This window comes from Ruditapes philippinarum, unplaced genomic scaffold, assembly GCF_026571515.1.
Source record: "Ruditapes philippinarum isolate M1 unplaced genomic scaffold, ASM2657151v2 ctg3039_1_1_1_1, whole genome shotgun sequence".
Taxonomy (NCBI): Eukaryota; Metazoa; Mollusca; class Bivalvia; order Venerida; family Veneridae; genus Ruditapes; species Ruditapes philippinarum.
The window spans coordinates 14,845-36,643 of record NW_026855324.1 but is presented as its reverse complement, the minus strand read 5'-3'; the positions used below and the strand labels follow the sequence as shown (position 1 = coordinate 36,643).

At 36.4% G+C, this 21,799-nt stretch overlaps 1 protein-coding gene and 1 long non-coding RNA gene across 2 annotated transcripts in view; both read right to left on the bottom strand.

Annotated features, from left to right (window-relative positions):
- Nucleotides 1-8: 8 nt before the first annotated feature.
- LOC132742952 (uncharacterized) overlaps nt 9-21,799 on the bottom strand; it is a gene marked incomplete at its 5' end in the record, with an annotated part of 36,633 nt that continues 14,842 nt past the window's right edge. Inside the window, 11 exon segments of the mRNA XM_060731447.1 lie at nt 9-3,925; nt 7,763-8,242; nt 8,911-8,973; nt 9,513-9,695; nt 10,758-10,929; nt 11,457-12,208; nt 12,900-13,084; nt 13,633-13,866; nt 15,339-15,430; nt 16,066-16,697; nt 17,301-20,393. Of these exon segments, the coding sequence (XP_060587430.1) occupies nt 9-3,925; nt 7,763-8,242; nt 8,911-8,973; nt 9,513-9,695; nt 10,758-10,929; nt 11,457-12,208; nt 12,900-13,084; nt 13,633-13,866; nt 15,339-15,430; nt 16,066-16,697; nt 17,301-20,393 (9,803 nt within the window).
- On the bottom strand, nt 4,311-7,458 carry LOC132742954 (uncharacterized). Its single transcript, XR_009627506.1, has 2 exons — nt 5,379-7,458; nt 4,311-5,227 (listed from the first exon to the last, which is right to left on the bottom strand). It is a non-coding gene; the product is annotated as an uncharacterized LOC132742954 (long non-coding RNA).

Below are 21,799 nucleotides of genomic sequence, written 5' to 3'. Positions count from 1 at the left end.
TGTTCCTTTCAGAGTCTATGCTCAATGTTCCTTTGCGACTGTTCTTTATCAACAATTTCCGCGTCATCCTCAGTCTCCCCTGGCGACTGTTCTTTATCACCATTTTCTATGTCAAGCTCAGTCTCCCTTGTTGACTGTTCGATATTTACAAATTCAGAGTCGTGCTCAGATTCCTCCAATGACTGTTCTTTATAAACAACTTCTCCGTCATCCTCAGTCTCCCCTGACGACTGTTCTTTATCACCATTTTCTACTTCAAGCTCAGTCTCCCCAGGTGACTGTTCTTTATTTACAATATCCAAGTCATGCTCAGTGTTCCCTTGCGACTGTTCTTTACTAACATTTTCAAAGTCATGCTCAATGTCCCCTTGCGACTGTTCTTTAACAACAATTTCTGAGTCATGCATAGTGTCCCCTTGCGACTGTTCTTTATCAATAATTTCCAAGTCACGCTCAGTCTCCCCTGGCAACTGTTTTTTATTAACAATATCCAAGTCATGCTCAGTGTCCCTTGGCGACTGTTCTTCACTTACAATTTCTGAGTCATCCTCAGTCTCCCCTGGTGACTGTTCTTTATCAACAATTTCTACGTCAAGCTCAGTCTCCCCTGGCAACTGTTCTTTACTTACAATTTCAGAGTCATGCTCAGTCTCCCCTGGTGACTGTTCTTTTTCAACAATATCTGAGTCATGCTCAGTCTCCCCTGGCAACTGTTCTTTATCAACAATTTCTGAGTCATGCTCAGTCTCCCCTGTTGACTGTTTTTCACTTACAATTTCCACGTCAAGCTCTGTCTCTCCTGGCAACTGTTCTTTATCAACAATATCTGAGTCGTGCTCAGTCTCTCCTGTTGACTGCTCTTCACTTACAATTTCTACGTCAAGCTCTGTCTCTCCTGGCGACTGTTCTTTATCAACAATATCTGAGTCATGCTTAGTCTCCACTGTTGACCGTTCTTCACTAACAATTTCTACGTCAAGCTCAGACTCCCCTGGCGACTGTTCTTTATCAACAATATCTGAGTCGTGCTCAGTCTTCTCTTGCGACCGTTCTTCATAAACAATTTCTGAGTCAAGTTCAGACTCACCTGGAGACTGTTCCAAATTAACAAATTCAGAGTCATTCTCAGTCTTCTCTAATGACTGTTCTTTATTAACAAACTCAGTCTCCCCTGGTGCCTGTTCTTTATCAACAATTTCCATGGCAAGCTCAGTCTCCCCTGGCATCTGTTCTTTACCTACAGACTGTTCTTTACTTACAATTTCAAGGTCATGCTCAGGCTCCTTTACTACATGTTCTTGATCAACAATTTCTGAGTCATGCTCAGTCTCCTCTGGTGACTCTCTGACAACTACAGAGTCATGCTTAATCTCCTCTGGTGATTGTTCTTTATCAACTATTTCCGAGACAAGCTCAACATTGTCCTGTAACTGTTCCTTATCCAGAATTTCTAGATCATTTTTAGTTGTCTCTGGTGACTGCTCTTCATTAAAAATTGCAGAGTCATGATCAGTTTCCTCTGGTGACTGTGGTTTATCAATAATTGCCGAGTCATGCTCAGAATTCTCTAGTGACTTTTCTTTGTTAACTATTTCAGAGTCAAGCTTAGTTTCCTCTGGTGACTGTTCTTTACAAACAACTTCCAAGTCTTTCTCAGTCTTTTCTAGTCTTTCTTCTTTCACAACTATTTCTGAGCTCTGCTCAGTCTTCTCTAGCAATTGTTCTATATCAGCAATTTTAGAGCCATGGTCAATATTCTCAAGTGAAGGTGCTTTATCAACAGTTTCTTTGCCATGCTCAGTACTCTCTACTGACTGCTCCTTATCAACAATGTCAAAGTCATTATTTTTCAATATTTCTGAGACATTATCAATCGCTGCCATTAAATTTTCGACAGTATGTGCACTCTTCTCTTGTGACTGTTCTTCGTGATCAATCTCGGAGTCATGCTCTTTATCTATATCCTCACTTCTTGATAAATTCCCCTCTTCATATACTATTTTAGACTCGCTACCATACTCCAAGGAGCAATAATGCACATTAATTTCAGGTATAACCTGGTCAGCGGTTAAATCACGTTTTGAATCTTTGCCATTTTCAAATTCAAATGTACCCGAAGTATATGTTATTTTCAAATCCTCCTCTTCCTCAAGTATGCTTGAATGTTCATTGTTTCCTTCAGTTGCTAATTCTGTCAGAGTTTCCTTTATCAAATTCATCTCAATCTCTTCATCCTCTTTATTAACTGAGAATTTGTTTTTCTCCTCAAGTTCTCCTTCACTCTGCTGCTCTTTACCTTCATATGTTGAAGCACAGAACATACTAGATTCTTCACAAACTATTTTATTGCAAAGATCTGCAACAATAATACAAATTTCCTCATCAATGCCATTTACCTTTGAAGTTTTGTCAGAGAGATTTTCATCAAATTCTTCATTTTCAATAATTACAGTAGGTATTTCCTCACTTGCAGGCAACATTTCATCTTCACTTTTTATGTTTGAAACAAATTGACATGTCTGATTTTCATTGTCACTTTGTTCATGATCAACATCCCTATTTTCTAATATATTCTCTTTATGATCACATTCAGCAGTATCAACTTCTTTCACTAATTCAAGTTCACTTTCCTTAATATCAATTTGATTTAAATCTGGTTCAACCAATGGTATTGTCTTCACAACATTCTGATCGTCCATAAGAAATCCCTCTGTTCTTTTAACATTATCTTTATCAGTAATGTTTGGAGACAAACAATTAGAATCAAGCATAATATCATTCAATACTTTCTCCTTGTCTTCAGTGGTGAAAGTTATAATATTTTCAATCTGAAAGGGAGCATCAGCACCATTCTTTTCTCCACCATTTCCATGTGTAACTAAGCTAGAACATTTGATACTTTCTCCTTCAACAACATGGTCAGTTTCCTCACACACAATTCTATTATCATTCAAGTCCTTATTTTCATTTTTAAAACCAGCATGGACATTTTGATAGTCATTAGTGTCAACTTCATTGTCAAGCATACCAATTTCTTCAGAAAATACTTCATTAGCTACCTCAATCATTTTCTGAACATTTTCATCATGCTCTATATACTCTACCACTACTTTATCTCTATTGACTGTTTCCGAATCAGAGTATTTAGTATTTTTCTCCTGCTGACAGAGTAGACAAACATGGTAAGAAAATTCAGACTCACATCCAGTGGTGTCAAGAGCCGAGGAAATATTTTCTTTACAGTTTTCACAAATCACACTATCAGTTTGACTAGTATCATAAGCACTTGTAAATGTGAAATCAGAAACACTTGTCAATGTACTCGGGTAAGTGGTATCTGATACACTTTGGAATGTTTGATCTGAAATACTGTTTTGAGGAAAGGTAACACTAGGCTGGGGAACAAATAATGGTAATTCATCTTCTTTTAAATCAGATTCAACAACTAGTTCTGTTTTACCAATTTCACTATCTATTTCTTCAAGGTTCTCAATTTGTTTCTTTGGATTAACTTCATCTACATTATCACTGTCATTGTCATTATTTTCAGTCTCTGATCTTATGCAGGATTCCAAATCTTCACCTTCATAAAAGCTAAGATCCTCTCCTCCCCCTTCAAGCCCAGTCTTGTCATAATCAGAAAACCCAGTAGTATTGAAGTCTGCAGTGTCAGTGCTTTCATCATAATCTTTTAGGTCGGTGGTGTCAAGCTCACTCGTAGTGTAACCAGTTGGACTATATTCAAACTGTCTGTAGCTTAGATCAATATCACTTTCTTCAGTGCTCCTGGGATCTGTATCACTAGCAGAGTACCTGCTTTCCTCTATATTGTCTGCATTGCTTTGCAAAAGGTCTTTTTTTACCTCCTTGCTTACATCATCAAGACATTCAATTTTATCTGTTTTAACATCTATAGATTTATTCTCTGTATGAAAATGGATAAAAACCATAATTCACTTAGCAACATCAAATAACAAAGTAACAACTGTACCTGAATAATCTGAATTTTCTAAGAAAATATAACATTTGAATTAGTTTGAAAACAACATATTTCTTCTGTTATTCATCAAGTATGGGAACTATGTGAAATGAAAACTAAGATATGCACAATATATGACATGAATATATTGACATATAACAAGCAAGGGCTGTTTTTCCTTCTATACCAGTGGCTGTTTAAAAGGCAGCTTCCCCTCAGTAAAATTATCTAAGATTGTGCAGACTTTCCCTAAAACGCAATTATCATTAAGTTTTTTCTTCCCTTTTTCAAACTTGTTTTGTTGTTGTTGTTTTTTTTTTGTACCAAAAACTTTAGGGAAGGAGCCCTTACCTGTACTGTGAAAAAAAAGCCCTGCAGGAAAAGTAAATCTGAACCCTGAAATTTACCTGAATAGTTGAACACAACAAATAACTTCTGGTGAAGCTTACTCAGCAATGTTAAATACTTACTCTTATTTCTTAATTATAATTAGAGAATTCCCAAATTATTCATGAAAATTTACACGAACAAATTGCAAACTTCCAACAAATATGGACTATCCATTTGAAATGTTAATTATTATCTGAATAAAGTAAATGTTATCATGTTTGATAATGTTCCCAATTTACTGACATTTGTTCACACATTATTAGAAAACTATTATCATGGACATCCACAATAACATATGATACAAAAAGTCTATAAAATTATTTCAACTAGAACTGCCACTATCTTGGCGTGAATACCCCCGCATACCACTTTGTCAGAATCAACAGTGGCCATTTAGAGCGCAAGGACAACCTCCCTGCCAAATCTGAGGTTACTAAGCCATTGCATTGCTAAGTTATGTATTCTACATGCTTCAAATATGAAAATGTCAAAATCAATACATTGCAGACAGGACATTCTTTAGCAAATGAGAAGAAAAGCTTTTTTTTTTTGTCAAGGTCCCTGTGACCTTGAACTTTGACCCAGTGACCTCAAAATCAATAGGGGTCACCTTATAGTCATGATCAACATCCATGCCAAATTTGAAGACTGTGGGTCAAAGGAATCTTAAGTTAATGGGTGGACAAACTTTTTGAAGTCAAAGTCCCTATGACCTTGACCTTTGATCCAGTGACCTCAAAATCAAAAGGGGTCATCTACTAATCATGACTAACCTCCATTCCAAATATGAAGACTGTGGGTCATAGGAATCTTAAGTTATTGGGCGGACAAGCTTTTTGAAGTCAAGGCCCCTGTGACCTTGACCTTTGACCTGGTGACCACAAAATCAATAGGGGTCATCTACTAATCATGACTAACCTCCATTCCAAATATGAAGACTGTGGGTCATAGGAATCTTAAGTTATAGGGCGGACAAGCTTTTAGAAGTAAAGGCCCCTGTGACCTTGACCTTTGACCTGGTGACCTCAAAGTCAATAGGGGTCATCTACTAATCACGACTAACCTCAATGCCAAATATGAAGACTGTGGGTCAAAGGAATCTTAAGTTATAGGGCGGACAAGCTTTTTGAAGTCAAGACCCCTGTGACCTTGACCTTTGACCTGGTGACCTCAAAGTCAATAGGGGTCATCTACTAATCATGACTAACCTCCATGCCAAATATGACGACTGTGGGTCAAAGGAATCTTAAGTTATAGGGCGGACAAGCTTTTGAAGTCAAGCACCCCTGTGACCTTGACCTTTGACCTGGTGACCTCAAAGTCAATAGGGGTCATCTACTAATCATGACTAACCTCCATGCCAAATATGACGACTGTGGGTCAAAGGAATCTTAAGTTATAGGGCGGACAAGCTTTTTGAAGTCAAGGCCCTGTGACCTTGACCTTTGACCTGGTGACCTCAAAATCAATAGGGGTCATCTACTAATCATGACTAACCTCCATGCCAAATATGACGACTGTGGGTCAAAGGAATCTTAAGTTATTGGGCGGACAAGCTTTTTGAAGTCAAGGCCCCTGTGACCTTGACCTTTGACCTAGTGACCTCAAAATCAATAGGGGTCATCTACTAATCATGACTAACCTCCATGCCAAATATGACGACTGTAGGTCAAAGGAATCTTAAGTTATTGGGCGGACAAGCTTTTTGAAGTCAAGGCCCCTGTGACCTTGACCTTTGACCTGGTGACCTCAAAATCAATAGGGGTCATCTACTAATCATGACTAACCTCCATTCCAAATATGAAGACTGTGGGTCAAAGGAATCTTAAGTTATTGGGCGGACAAGCTTTTTGAAGTAAAGGCCCCTGTGACCTTGACCTTTGACCTGGTGACCTCAAAGTCAATAGGGGTCATCTACTAATCATGACTAACCTCCATTCCAAATATGAAGACTGTGGGTCATAGGAATCTTAAGTTATTGGGCGGACAAGCTTTTTGAAGTAAAGGCCCCTGTGACCTTGACCTTTGACCTGGTGACCTCAAAATCAATAGGGGTCATCTACTAATCATGACTAACCTCCATGCCAAATATGACGACTGTGGGTCAAAGGAATCTTAAGTTATTGGGCGGACAAGCTTTTTGAAGTCAAGGCCCCTGTGACCTTGACCTTTGACCTGGTGACCTCAAAATCAATAGGGGTCATCTACTAATCATGACTAACCTCCATGCCAAATATGACGACTGTGGGTCAAAGGAATCTTAAGTTATTGGGCGGACAAGCTTTTTGAAGTCAAGGCCCCTGTGACCTTGACGTTTGACCTAGTGACCTCAAAATCAATAGGGGTCATCTACTAATCATGACTAACCTCCATGCCAAATATGACGACTGTAGGTCAAAGGAATCTTAAGTTATTGGGCGGACAAGCTTTTTGAAGTCAAAGTCCCTGTGACCTTGACCTTTGACCTAGTGACCTCAAAATCAATAGGGGTCATCTACTAATCATGACTAACCTCCATGCCAAATATGACTACTGTAGGTCAAAGGAATCTTAAGTTTTGGGCAGACAAGCTTTTTGAAGTCAAGGCCCTGTGACCTTGACCTTTGACCTAGTGACCTCAAAATCAATAGGGTCATCTACTAATCATGACTAACCTCCATGCCAAATATGACGACTGTAGGTCAAAGGAATCTTAAGTTATTGGGCGGACAAGCCTTTTGAAGTCAAGGCCCCTGTGACCTTGACCTTTGACCTAGTGACCTCAAAATCAATAGGGGTCATCTACTTATCATGACTAACCTCCATGCCAAATATGACGACTGTAGGTCAAAGGAATCTTAAGTTATTGGGCGGACAAGCTTTTTGAAGTCAAGGCCCCTTTGACCTTGACCTTTGACCTAGTGACCTCAAAATCAATAGGGGTCATCTACTAATCATGACTAACCTCCATGCCAAATATGAAGACTAAGGGTCAAAGGAATCTTAAGTTATTGGGCGGACAAGAAAAAACCGACGGACGGCCGGACGGACGGACGGACAAGCTGATTCCAGTATACCCCCCTTACAACTTTGTTGTGCGGGGGTATAAAAATTGGCCAGCATAAGTAGTTCATATATCAGGTATCTACATTAAATATATGGTATCTTTGCTGCTCAGCTAATAACAGCTAAACAACTATGGTGAGCTGAACTTACCTGAACAGTACTGAATAGTAGTTGGATGCAGATAAACTGTCATATGAATTTTATTTTTTAAGCAAATCCACAGAGAGAATTGACTAAAGACCTCCTTGCTATAAAAGCTTCTAATTTCCGCTAAAGGAATAGCTGACATAAGCATAATGTGAAAACATGCTCTAGTGATCAATCTTAAATAAGGAACAACATACTAACCTTTTTTTATATTGTGACAATTTTGACATTCTATCATACTGTCTTCTGCAGAATTTTTAGAAGAGCACTCATCACACACCCAATGAGTTCCGTCTAAAGTATGCACTGATGAATCTGTGGTTTCACCCTCAGTGAAATGAGATGTATCGCCCTCAGTGAATTGGGAGGTATCACCTTCAGTAAATTGCGAAGTGTCGCCCTCGGTGAACTGTGAGGTATCGCCCTCGGTAAAATGAGAAGTGTCGCCCTCGGTGAACTGTGAGGTATCGCCCTCGGTAAAATGAGAAGTGTCGCCCTCGGTGAACTGTGAGGTATCGCCCTCGGTGAACTGTGAGGTATCACCCTCAGTGAACTGTGAGGTATCACCTTCCGTCAAACACGATGTTTCATTCTCAGATTCAGTGATACAGGAAGTATCTCTCTCTGTGACAAATGATGACTCGGCAAGATATGAAGAATCTGGTTCATATGATGTTTCTCCTAAATCATAGCATAGCTTTTATATAAATATCTACACAACAAATATAATGTGTTATCATAAAGGCATCCAAAGCAAAACACATATCTCATGTACATTTTTGTAAATACAGCCATATAATTATGCAGCACAAGTAAATCCATGCTGGGTACATCAAACCATTTACACATAAGGTATTAGTATGCACTCTTTACAAAAAGCTGTCAATCACCATTTATTATTTCATTGAAATTGTTTTAACATGCTGTTTATCATATGAGGTATATATACATTTCAATGAAGTTTATGGAAGAGAAAACTAAACTTAGAACCTAACCTTTTATTCAAACAGAGTTTCAAAGTTTATAAACTTAAGCTGTTGATAAGTTAGGTAATATTGTACAAAGTAAATTGTTAACAAAGGGACAAAACTCCTCTTTGTCAGGATCTGATGGAAGTTTACTGTACAACATCTTATATTGATCATTGCAATTTAAATACAGACAAAAGACTAATACTTTCAAAAGTAAATACAGAATCAATCTTTTTTACTGTGTTTATTTGTTAATACAGCAGACAAATTTCCTAAAGTTGTCACTATTTTCAACATTTAAGTGGTTATTATATTTTTTTAACACTGCATCAGAAGGAAATAAGACCTTATTATAAAGATTTAGTTCATATACCATACCTAAATCTGAACTATCCCCATATGAATCTTGCCTTGTCATTGACAACTCATGAAATGATGTCTCTGAAATTAAGAATATCAGCTGACAAACAAAAAGAAATAACACAAAGTGTAACTATAAAGTTTTATATCCGCTACCCATCCTTTGCAAAATAATTGAATTTCAAAAAAGAAAACTTTCAAAATACGTGGTCGAAACAAAACTTGCTTGTATATTTCCTTTATACCAGTGGCACATGCATGAAACTGTTGCCAAAACAGTTAAAATCCTACTAAATACAGCAGCATAATATTTTGTTCCAGAACATTTTATACGGTGTCAATTTCCTAATCCACTTCATCTTTAAACTTACTGTTATTATAATACTGATGACTAACCAAATGACCCGCGTCATGACAAACCCAACATAGTGCGTTTGCGACCAGCATGGATCTAGACCAGCCTGCGCATCCGCGCAGTCTGATCAGGATCCATGCTGTTCGCTATCAGTTTCCCTACTTGTAATTGAGTTGGTAAGCGAAGGCTGCTCTAGATCCATGCTGGTCGCAAACGCATTACGTTGGTTTTGTCGTGACGCGGCTCAAATGGTTTCATACCATACCTGCTGTGTCAGCTAGTATAGACATTTCAATCTGTGATCCAATAATAGGTGCAGCCATTCCTAATTCTATCAACATATGGTTTATAGATTTTTCACCCTCATCTCTTGAAGAAACAAAGACGTCATGAAGACCTTTCCTGTAGTTGTTTACATACAACACCAGTTTGGAATCTTCATCCATATCTATGAGAAAATAGAGAAGTTGAACAATGGTTTTATAATTTAATAAACAAAAGCCACTGCAAGGTAAGTCATATCTGCATTAATCAACTTGAGTCAGTTTCGTCATAAGGGTTGCTTTATCCAAGCATGAATTTAATCTATAAAGAAATAAATAAAGTTATCACAATTTAATTGAATGATTTGATTTTAACAAGTTATTTTAAGGTCAAGGTCAAATTATTCAACATGTCCATTATGCCATAAGTGTTGTTTTGTCAAAGAATAAATCAAATTTGTAAAGAAATAGCAAAGAAATCACAATTAAATCATAACTAGAAGGGTTTTTGTCAAAAAAACATATGACTCCCAAAACTAAGTATGGTCACTCATGGGAAGTTTCATTAAAATCCCACCAGTAGTTTGACCTGTGAAGGATGTACAAAATTTTCCTATTGTTAGCACTGGCGGCCATTTTGTGCAATGAGGTGGTGCGAAGCAAAGCTAAGCAGAATGTGCCGGTGACATGCACAACTAGGGATGGTACTGATCACTCCTGTAGAGTTTGGTTGAAATCCCACCAGTAGTTTGACCTGTGAAGGCCAGACAAGCTTAATTTTGGGAGGGAGACATAATTCAATAAATTAACTTTGATGGTCAAGGCACATCTTCATATGAAGTTTAAATTTTTTTGAGCTATGCACTTTGCTTAAATGGCCACTTTTGATGTTTTGTTACTTCAAGTCCTAATAACCTTAACCATTGACCTTTTGAGTTGAAAATTGGTAAGGCAGGTATAGCTCATCAAGGGGCATGTACACATTTACATACAATGTTTCAAAAGCAATATAATTTATAAGACAGTTTAATATTTTCTTATTACAAGTACAACTGACCTTGACCTTTGACATTCTGTAGATGCACTTTCATGAGTTCTACATGCAACACCCATTTACAGGTAAAAAATATGCCAATTAATTACCATAATAGACGCAGGACAATGAGCAAGTAATCACATACAACAACTTTTAGAATAATCTTTGTGTTTTTACTTGTTTAGTAAGGGAATTCAATAAGTAAACTTACAATGCTCTGCTATGAATTCGTAGCATTCATCAGTCCAATCTTCATCAATAGGTTCTATCTCATCCAGGTGACAGATAACAGCTTGTGCTGGTAATTTCATCAATGTGTCTGGTATTGGTCGAATATTGGTAGCGAGTAGCTCAAATGTAGAACCATAATCCACAAGGAACACCTATTTAAAAATATATCCAAGTTCATGATTTATCTGTAGGTGTAGCTCTAGATTGCACATCTCTGTGCAGAATTTCTTTTTATGTCATTTAAAGCCTATTTCTATTCTTAAGCCCGGAAGCAATCTTGTTTACCCAAATGAAACAGTTGAAGCTTATCCTTTGAAGCAGTACCCAATTATCATTGTTATCCATTTTTGTTTAAATTTACACAATGGTAATGGTGTTAATATCATTCAGAGCTTTTTTATTTTATTTTTAAGCTGTCATGTTTAAAAGACAGTAACAAATTTAGCTTTCATTAAAATCTACAACCAACTGCTGAGAAGATGAAAATCATGTTATTAACTCGACTTATTTCTAATTAAATTTCAGCTCTTCTTCAACAGACCTGAATAATAATGGCTATTTTTTTAAGGACTGAACAAAAGAGCATTTGTTTAGAGATTCATCGTAATCAGAAATTTATTTTAGTATTAACCAATAAAGACTCTCCCTATTTTCAAGAACTTATAAACCTTAAACAAACCTTGCATGTTCGGGAGACTTCGTCACCTTCTGATTTCTGACAACTGCTTCTAATATTTGCTCTCTTCCATTTACCATCTACAGCACATTTGGCAAGACATGGCCCTTCTGTTAAATTATCTCCCTTTTCGCTTGTGTCATCATCAGCAACAGTTTCTGATATAGCCTTTTCTATCTCCTTCATAGCTGATATACCATCAACAGTATGAAATACCAATCTGTTTAAATCACTACTGTCTATCAACACTGAATCATAGTCTGTATCTACATCTAACTGGACATTCTTAAATGCACCAAAGTTTTCTGATACATCAATTTGATCATCTAACACAGATGTATCAACAGTCTTGTCAAACTCTGCTACACCTTTTCCAACTAGAGATTCGGCAATATCTTTTCTATCAATAGTCAATTCAACAAGGATTTTCCCATCTGTTTCTGTCACTATAACTATAGTGGCTTTAGCTGAAGCTGGTAGTTCTGTTTGATCACTTAGTTCTAGCAACGTATCTTTAAAAACCTTTTGCACATTTTGAGTATCAGAATCTATCGGAATCAACCCAGGGAATGAGCAACAGAAAGCTAGCTGCGGGTAAGTATCACATTCAGACTTTAATTTAAATACACTAGATTGAGGCACTATGACATTGTCTCCAACATCTACAAGTTTGACATTCACTCCATCATCACTCTCGTCAACAACTGTACCTCTAAGGTAGTCTTTATCATTGACATAAACAGCACATTTTACACCTGTAAACCAAACAATAATCTCACATGTATAAATAATATTGGTATGTGGTCACCCATGAATCATTTCTGTGAAATAATTACAAAATCAAACAAAACATCAATTTTTTAAACAAGATTTTTAAAGTTTTCCATTAATACAATGTACATATAGGGGGAACCACATCCCTGTGCTGACAAGAAATACTCAGCTATTTCCGTCACAGACTTCTCTAGAATCATTCCTTTGTCATTCCATTATGAGCTACACAGCAAACAGCAGATGAAGCTTTTGTTTAAAGCTTATTTCTATTTTCTTTCACCCTTGTGGTAATCTTGATCAGCAGTCTTGCTATTTTGTACAGTATCATGAAACAATCAAAACTTCAAAACCTGCCTAATTGTAAGATGTCTTTATATTTTTTGGGTTTTTTTCGTTTTTTTTTGGTGGGGCTTTAAGTCCAATGATGTGGTGATCATATGGCGATTTTCCAGCATCATTTCAGGCAAGGGCAGCACCTTAGTAGAACCACCAATGTTTAAAAACTACCTGGATACCTTCCTCGTGTAATACAATGGCAGAATTCAAACCAAGTGGTTATGGAAATTGGTTGGAAGTCAATGGCCAAAACCACTCAGTGCTATTGTATGTTTTGAATGCCATTATTTTCAATAAACACATTAAGTTTAATCAAACGCATGCTATTAACTATACCTTTACAAATATCAACAAGTTGTTCTCTATTATCACTGTAACTCTCCTGTAGTTTATCTTGATAAAACTCATACGAGTTGTCTTGTAAGCGACACCAGAACTCATCTAGGCTGGTGATGGATGTAACCAACACATTATGGGTAGATATGGTAGGATCATCTTCACACAAATCTCTCAACAAGTATCTGTCACAATGAAAATAACACTTTAATAATAAGGGATATAAATTAACTCTAAAATTCAGTTAGTAAATGAGTCAGGTTCACATAACTTTCGTAATAAAGTAGCCCAGCTTGAGATATTTAATCTTCTTTTTTTTCTGGATGATTGTTAAGTTGGAACTGATAAACATATAAATAATACCTAAACAGTATTTTACTTTTCAATTTTAATTGGATTTTATGTTGCATCAAAAACACTATAAAGGTCATATGGTGATTATCTGGCATTACTGGATCAGGAAGACCTAATGTGCCTCTCTGTGCATTATTTCAGACACAAACAGGCACCCAAGTAGAATCACCAAGGCTTCGTAAGCTAGCTTGATAGTTGCCTCACATGAAAAAATCTGGATGAGATTTGAACCAATAAACATATAGGCAAGTGGTTTGAAGTCAACAACATCACACTCCACAACAGACACCTACCTGCAACAAGTTTCAATTCTGAAAGAAACTTTTTTTACTATTCTATGCTAAAAATACATGTATGATGAAGCAACGTATTGGCTTACCCGTACTGTCCAAGTGTTTTAGAAGATTTAGCAGAATACAGTCTAGTGATGACATTATCGTTGGTATCTGGAGTAAACACTTGCTTCACTTTGGTGCTCACAGCCACAGGTGTAGCCATGTTTACACCTATATTTCTCTGTATCAACTGGTCACCTACAGACATTCCCATATCTAATAGTTGAACCTTGAACACACCTTCCTCATCAACATCTCCTACATCTAGTATCAGTACTCTACAAATATAACAAGCATTTGATAGTATTGCAGGCAATACAGTAGTCCCCTACCGGTCCCTCAAAAAGTTCTTTAATTGTCATACACTCCTGTGTATTGCCATTTATAATGAATTTGAGGATGAAGTCTGTATTTGAAAATATCGACCACAAAACATAATAAAATAAGTTTGTCTATATCACAGTAATGTGTTAAGTTTCCATGCTTAGTAAGGAAATTATGTTTATACAACATTGTCATATTATTACGATGTGGGATTTTAAAGTAAATCCTATAAGGAATGAAGAAGTTGGAGTGAAAATACCAGTTTCTCGAAAAAAATCTAAGTTCAAGGGGGACATAATTCTGGAAATAGTCTTGCTAGATTATTTAACCTTCTCAAAAATGATTCGAGTGATAATAAGAAATATATATATATGAAGTTTGAAGTAGATACATTAGGAAATAAAGAAGTTATTTAAAAAAAGACAACATTTTTTCCCTAAAAAATCTAAGTTCAAGGAGGGTAATACTGATATTTTTTGTGCTAGAGTTATAAACCTTGTCACATATGATGTGGTTGATGACCAGAAACTTATATTTAAAGTTTGAAGTAAACACCTTAAGAAATAAAGAACATATAGTGAAAAAGCTGAAAAATTTAAATCAGAAATCTTGAAATTCAGGCTATTTGTTGCCATAGCAACCAGAATTTTCAACATAAGAAGAAAAAAAAAAAAGATGTGCATAATCTCCAGACTGCCATCTACCCATATTTCAAGTTTCATAAAAATATTTTCAGTACTTTTTGAGTTATCACTGGATCCAGTTTATGTGTTAAATTTGCCATATTTTCAGACTATTTGTTGCCATAGCAACCAGAATTTTCAACATAGGAAGAAAAAAAAAGACGTGCATAATCTCCATACTGCCATCTATCCATATATCAAGTTTCATAAAAATATTTTCAGTACTTTTTGCGTTATCGCGGGATCCAGTTTTGTGCACGGACGGACTGACGGACAGACGGACGGAGGGTAAACCTAAAGTCCCCTCCGGTTAAACCGGTAGGGGAATAATAATGCACAATACATATTGATTTGTTACATACAATGTAGTACCTTGACATATTATATCTTAATTCCCAGGAATTTACAGTCTTAAAAATTCAACAGTATATGTATCGTGTTCAGACAGTAAGTCTGTACTTGTGAATCATTACGCCTATCTTATCTCATTAACTTCTTATTCTGCCTGTATTTGCTTATTTTTTTGTCGTCATTTTTCCAAAATGCATAAAAGGACAGAGATTTACAAGTTAACTTTTTTGTCAATCCATAATCCTGTTACTAAATAGTAATCCAATTTGTTCATGTATGCAAGTATGTAATTAGTGATATAAAACATTTTCAAAACAAGACAGAATATAAATCCTTAAAATAACATTAGAGTCATTTCATAAATTATCTTGCAGAGTAGAATTATTACATACTTATCAGCTGTGAGCTCTGCAAATACTTCCTTCACTTCATCATTCCAAACTTTCTCACATGGTTCAACACCTCCAAGACAACATTCTATACCCTGTAATATCATACAATAACATTTATACCTTAATAAGCAATGTAAAATCATACATTTTATAAATCAAACAATGTCTGCATTTCTTTCCATATGTTGAAATCTTCAAAACACCTTTCTCTAAATTACAAATGGTGACTACACAGGAAACAAGTGATTATTCTATGGGTTATGACCACAAATGAAATTGTCCAACTTCAAGTAAGTTATTGTTACATGTTTATTATTCATATTCAATTCCTTATTTTAGAAACCTATAAATACTGCATGCATGTAATGTCAGTTTCACATGGACAACTTAGGATGTTTCTATAATCCTGTAAATTCAAGTATTGTTCATTTTCCTTAAACAACAGAATTGTGCAGCATAATGAATTGTTTCAAGATCTTTTACATTGTTTTTAAACAATCAACAATTAAGTATATATAACCCTCAAATGACTTGGGTTATATAACTTACAACCATTTATACTGGGCCATATTTCCTGTTAAAATTATTTATAATAAGAATGAATAATAGGAACTGACATTTGTAAATGGTCCAAACTTAATCTTTAAATAATTATGATCAATTGGAATTTAAAAGCTAAATTAAATGACAATAACTTTAAATTGCAAGCAATAAAAAAAGAAATTACCTGTATTGGTAAACTTGCAAATTGTGTTGGAAGTTTGCGTAGAGATTTTCTAGGTATCACCTCAGTGTTTCCATGGTCGATGAATGTAACTTTCACTTGTTCCTTGTTCTCACAGCTTACGACACGCGCTCGGTACCAGGATTCATCCTCGTCAAATAATGCAGCAACTAACATGTCTTTTTCTACAGATTCTACAGCTAATCTCTCGTCCTCACATACATTATAAAAGTCAAACATTGTATTGAGTAAACTATCAAGTTTGTTGTTTTCACTCTCCTTATGCACCCAGAATTTTGATGGGGACTCTGAATGGCCAACCAACACATTTAGTCTTTGTCCAATGGTAAGTGTCTCACTGTTTAAAGCACATACTTTGTCAGTAATAGCATCCATGTTAATGTCTGGTACAACAACGTCATCCTCTGTGTTTGCTGGAACATCGTCAGCATCTGAAATAATGTCATTATCTCCCTCTGTTGGTACACTTTCATCTATTTTGTTTGTTGAACTATCATCATCTTTATTTTTAGTAACATCATCACCCTCTGTGTCTTTTGAAATGTTTTCAACATCTGTGTTAGTTGGAACATCCTTACCCTCTGTATTTGATGAAACATTGTCACCTTTGGAGTCTGTTTGAACATATATATACTTTATTAATAAAACACATAAATTATCCAGTAAAACATAATTATGATTTGCATATATTTCCCCACAATAAAGCAGTACTTAATTTTAGGACTATAGTCAACAGTTACTATTTCTGGCACATTATACCATCATCTTTTCAACAAGTATATTTTTCTTTATTTTGTTTTAAATGGCATTAAAGGCCCTCTGCATTGCCAATATTAGCAACAATGCCCAACTTAGCAAAAGGTTATGCAAAATATATGTACAAAACAACTCAAATATAATATTTAACATCTAGATTCAAATGTCAAATCATATACAACCCTCTTCTGTAGACAATTAAACAAACTGAAATTTACTTTTTAATTATGATTTCCTACCTTTATATACTTTTTGTGTAATGTCTAAATTTTTTATCAAAGTCATAAAATAGTGTTCCACATATCCACTTTTAAGTGTTTAACACTGAATAAAACTTAACTATTTAAATGGTCATTCTCAATTTCATATAAATGGATGAATAAATGTTTGTCGTACTATTAGAACCACACTATGACAAATTCAAGCATTTAAAAAAAAAACAATTAAAAAGGAATACAAACCAGTAACTTCGTTTTCTGTTTGTTCTTCTGTTACCTCGCCTTGCTGACTCTCATCAGTATTGACAATCAGCTGACCAATGTCTTGTTGGTTCTCATCTTCTAACTGAATTTCATATTCTGGGGCAGTTGTAATGAATGTGACAGTCAACTCTTTGTCCGCTGTAACATCTTTCAGTAAATCTATTTGACTGCTCTTCAGTTTCTTCAGTCCACGCAGGGTGCAAGCATAGGCAAGCGGTGGTGTCACCTGATGATCTTCCGGTAAAGCTCTCAAATCACTTGCTTGCTGCACATCATCACAGTTCCCATAGTCTACAAACCTAACTTTAACCAAATTGTCCCTGGTACTTATCACTACAGCTCTGTACCAGCTTTCGTCTTCGGAAAATTTCACACATACCAAGTCCCCTTTTTTTACTGATTCAAGGTCTAGTGGCTTGTTAGAATGTAAAGTTTGTACCTTCTCCACCTCAGCATTCAGTGTATCTTCCTCACACGCAAGTTGTACATATAAACTTCCACTCTCATCTACATGTGACACATAGCATGACACACTATCAGCTGGCACTGACTGTGGTGTAAACTGACCTTTCTGTTTACTAGGAGACACCTGTTCAGTTATTTTACTACAGTAACCTTTTTCTACAAGGCTGTCAACTACATCTGTACCATCCAATTTCAAACAAACATTATTGCCAGCCACAAATTCACACTGAAGTACTTTCTCTGATGTTTGAGTTTCAAAGAAAACCCCGGATTCCTCAGACCAATCTCCTTCTGGTTTTACTTTGTATAATTGACATCTAACAGCAAATGGTGTTGCTGCCATAAACTCTTCTTTCAGTTCTCTTATATTTGCTAGGGAAGTTTCCTCCATATTTCCATAATCTATAAATAGAACATTAATTTTAGCACCTTCAATACAAGTAACTTCAGCTCTATACCAAGCTTCATCTTCTGAATATTTAGCACATACAGCTTGACCGTTTGACACAGAGTCCATCATAAGATCATCTCCTGAAGACTCGTAAAATTGCACCAACTTTTCCATCACCTGATTAAGCTTTTCTTCAAGGTCTACTTGTTGAACATAGAAATCTCCAGGAGAGTTTACATGACTCACATAAACGTCTACTGGCTGTTCAGGGAAGGTCTCCTTTTTGTATACTAAAGGTTTAACTTGTTTCTTAGCAATTGCCCTAACACTTCCTTCAACTATCTTAGCTAGTCCACTATCTACTAAGGCTTCAGCTATATCAGTAGTTCCACATTTTATTATCACCTCTGATCCTTTAACCACTTCACAAAGTAAATCTTTTCCTACAGCCAAGTCTTCAAACTTCTTAATAGATTCCTCACACCATTTACCATTGACTGGAACAATACCTTCAAGGCTACATTTTAGCACAAATGGTGCTGCCTGAACTAATCTTTCTGTTATGGACCTTATTTCATCAATTGTGGTTTTTTCAGAGTTCCCATAGTCTACAAATTCAACAGTACAGTTTTTCCCTGTAATTTCAACAATTTTAGCCCTGTACCAACAACCATCATCAGCAAACTTAGCACAACACGCTTGTCCAACTTGAGGTGCTGAAATACGTTCAGCTTCTGCAGATTGACAGAAGTCTGACAGATCAGCCATCAGGTCATTTAGCAGCTTTTCCTTGTCAGCTTGCTGAACATAAAACTCTCCTGCATCAATTATCTGAGTAACAAACACCATAGTGGGCTCACATGGCATCACTGTCTTGGGATAAGACAAAACATTTGACCCTGATTTTGATACTGTGCTTGCTGGTTTAACAGGAACTGGTGTGGTTGATCCTGGTTCTGTCAAACCCAATTCTTCACCGATGTCCTTCCCAGAAGGTAAAGTCAGGCATACAACAGCACTGTTGTCCAATATATCAACAACTGTAGCTTGGACCTCTTCCTCACCAATCAATTCTTTAAATTTTGCTGTCAACTGATTACTTGCTTTGCTTGCATTAACAAGCTCACACTCAACTGCCTGAGGAGGTAATTGTATTAATTCTTCTGTCAGTTCACAAACATCTGTCTTTGAGACTTTCTCAGTGTTACCATAGTCTACAAACAAAACCTCTACAGTGTCAGGATAAGCTGCTGTTACTTTAGCTCTGTACCAGACATCATCTTCACTAAACTTTGCAGCACAGGCCATGTCCATGGGAAAATCTTGAATTCCAGTGCCTGACTGACAATGGACTTCCAACTGAGCCATTAAATCTTCTAACTGAACTGCAGATCTAGCAGGCTGGCACCAAAAACTTGCCACAGAGTCAGTGTATGAAATAAACACACCTTCTGTTGTACCAACACTAAGCAGCATTTCATTGCTATATGTGAGAATACCTACAGATGACTTTGATGATCCAGCTTTAACATTTGGTGAACTCTCTTTTATCCCTCTAACAACAGCTGTTTGAATCAGCTCTTGTGCAACATCTAGTTCTTTTGATACTAATTCAACTGCTGCACATCCATTCGATATATCTACCACTTTACATTTCACTACCTCATCTTTCACCAATCCATCCATAATATCCCTAGCATCAGCAGTCCACTGTCCAGCTTGTAATGGTCTTACTCCAACAAGCTTACATTGCGCTGCATAAGAACTTTCCTTCAAAAGTTCATCTGAAAGACCACGTATTGCCTCTTTCCCAACCACATCAGAGTTACCATAGTCAGTAAAGCGAACTTTAAATTGACCAGCTGAAACATTCTCAATATAACCTCTGTACCATGCTTCATCTTCAGAGAATTGGGCAACAACAGCTTGTCCCGTAATAATGGAGTCTACATTCATACCTGTTCCAGCACCACTTGTATACAGCTCCTGTACTTTTTCCACAAACTCTGTCAATTCGTTTTCTTTACTGACTGGTTGAATCCAGAACATTGCAGGGTTTTCGATCCATGATATATATACATCAATTTCCTGTCCAGCCTGTATACAAGCTAGTGGATATGGGTTCTTAACAATCTGCTGCTTAAACTGGCGATGTTCTAAACTCTTTTTTAAAAGTCCTTTTTCAAACATGGGTTTCCCGCAATATTTTTTTTTCCCTTCATAAAGTTTTTCAAGATAAAGCAAAGGGGTAAAGTCAAAACCCTTCTGTGTTTATTTTTAGCACAAGATTTTTTATTTTGGGGCCATCCCCCTTTTAAAAATCTTCAAGGGATTTTTGGTGTCCATTTTTAATCTTTTGAAATAATTTTAAATTGCGACTTTTTACCCCTTGTATTTTTAAAGTCATAAATTTCTGGCTTCAACTTTTTTAAACTTGCTCTTTTTGAAAAGGGTTCTCTTATTTCCATTAATCAAAAACGGGGCCCCTCTACATTTGACTGGATGGAGAAAGGTATGGCGGGGTTACCACATGGGGGTTTCAAAAAAAAATTTTAGCAGCAAAAAGGCACCCCCAATCTCGGGGGTTGCCTAGTCAAATTCCCATTTTTTCGACACAAAAAATTGAAAAAATGGGGTTCATATCTTCCTTTAAGTTTTTTCCAGATTTGGAAAAGTTTTTATTACCTGAAAAAAAAACTGTTAAAGGGTTTCCCATACCTACAAGCCCATAAAAATTTGGGTTTCTTTTGTACCCATTTTTAAAGAAACAATTCTGAAACCTTTGGGCCCAAACCTTGTGTTACTGGCCCCATCTCCAGCTGGATTTGGGGTACCTGTTTGGGTCACGGGGGCTCCCCTCTGCCCCCCAGGGTCCCCCAACCACCACATCTGTCTTCTTCGTTTTTACGTAAACCACTTCCCCCATTTTTTCTCAGAAAACCTTGCCCCCAAACCCCATTTTCTTGAACCAAAACCCCTCCTCCAAAAAATTCCAGGGCACCCCCAAACCCACCCCACGAGATGATCGTAATACCTTTCCCCCCCCCCTCGGGAAAACCAAATCCCCCACTAAAACGGGTTTTTTACTTGAACATCACCCAGTTTTCGGGATAAATTTCTTTTGCCCTGGCCCCCAACCCCCCCAACCCTTTTTTCCCAAACCCGCCATTTGGATCTGCCCACTGCCTCCCCCAAAATTTTTTCTGGGCCCCCGGTTTTCCCTTTGGGAAAATTTTTAAAATAATTCCCTTTGATTATTAAAAATTTAAATACATATCTTCATTTTATAACTTTTTTTAAAATGAAGGACAAAATAGCAAATATTACAGGGTTTTTCCCTTTTCACTAACTTCTCTTTTTTTAAAAACATATTTTTCCATTCATTTTAAAGACAAATGTGGAAAAATAAAATTACAAAAACCAAACACATTTGTTTCTGGTATTCTAATAGCAGAACGATCATCCCACATTTAACTTATTTGTGGGCTTACAGGTCTGTCTCCTTAGGTCATTTGAATATGCACAACTTTTTTCTATTTAAACTATTTAGAAATAAGCAGAAATATTGTTTTGTGGACAAGTTCAATTTTAGCCATCATGCACTACCACAAAAATATCAATC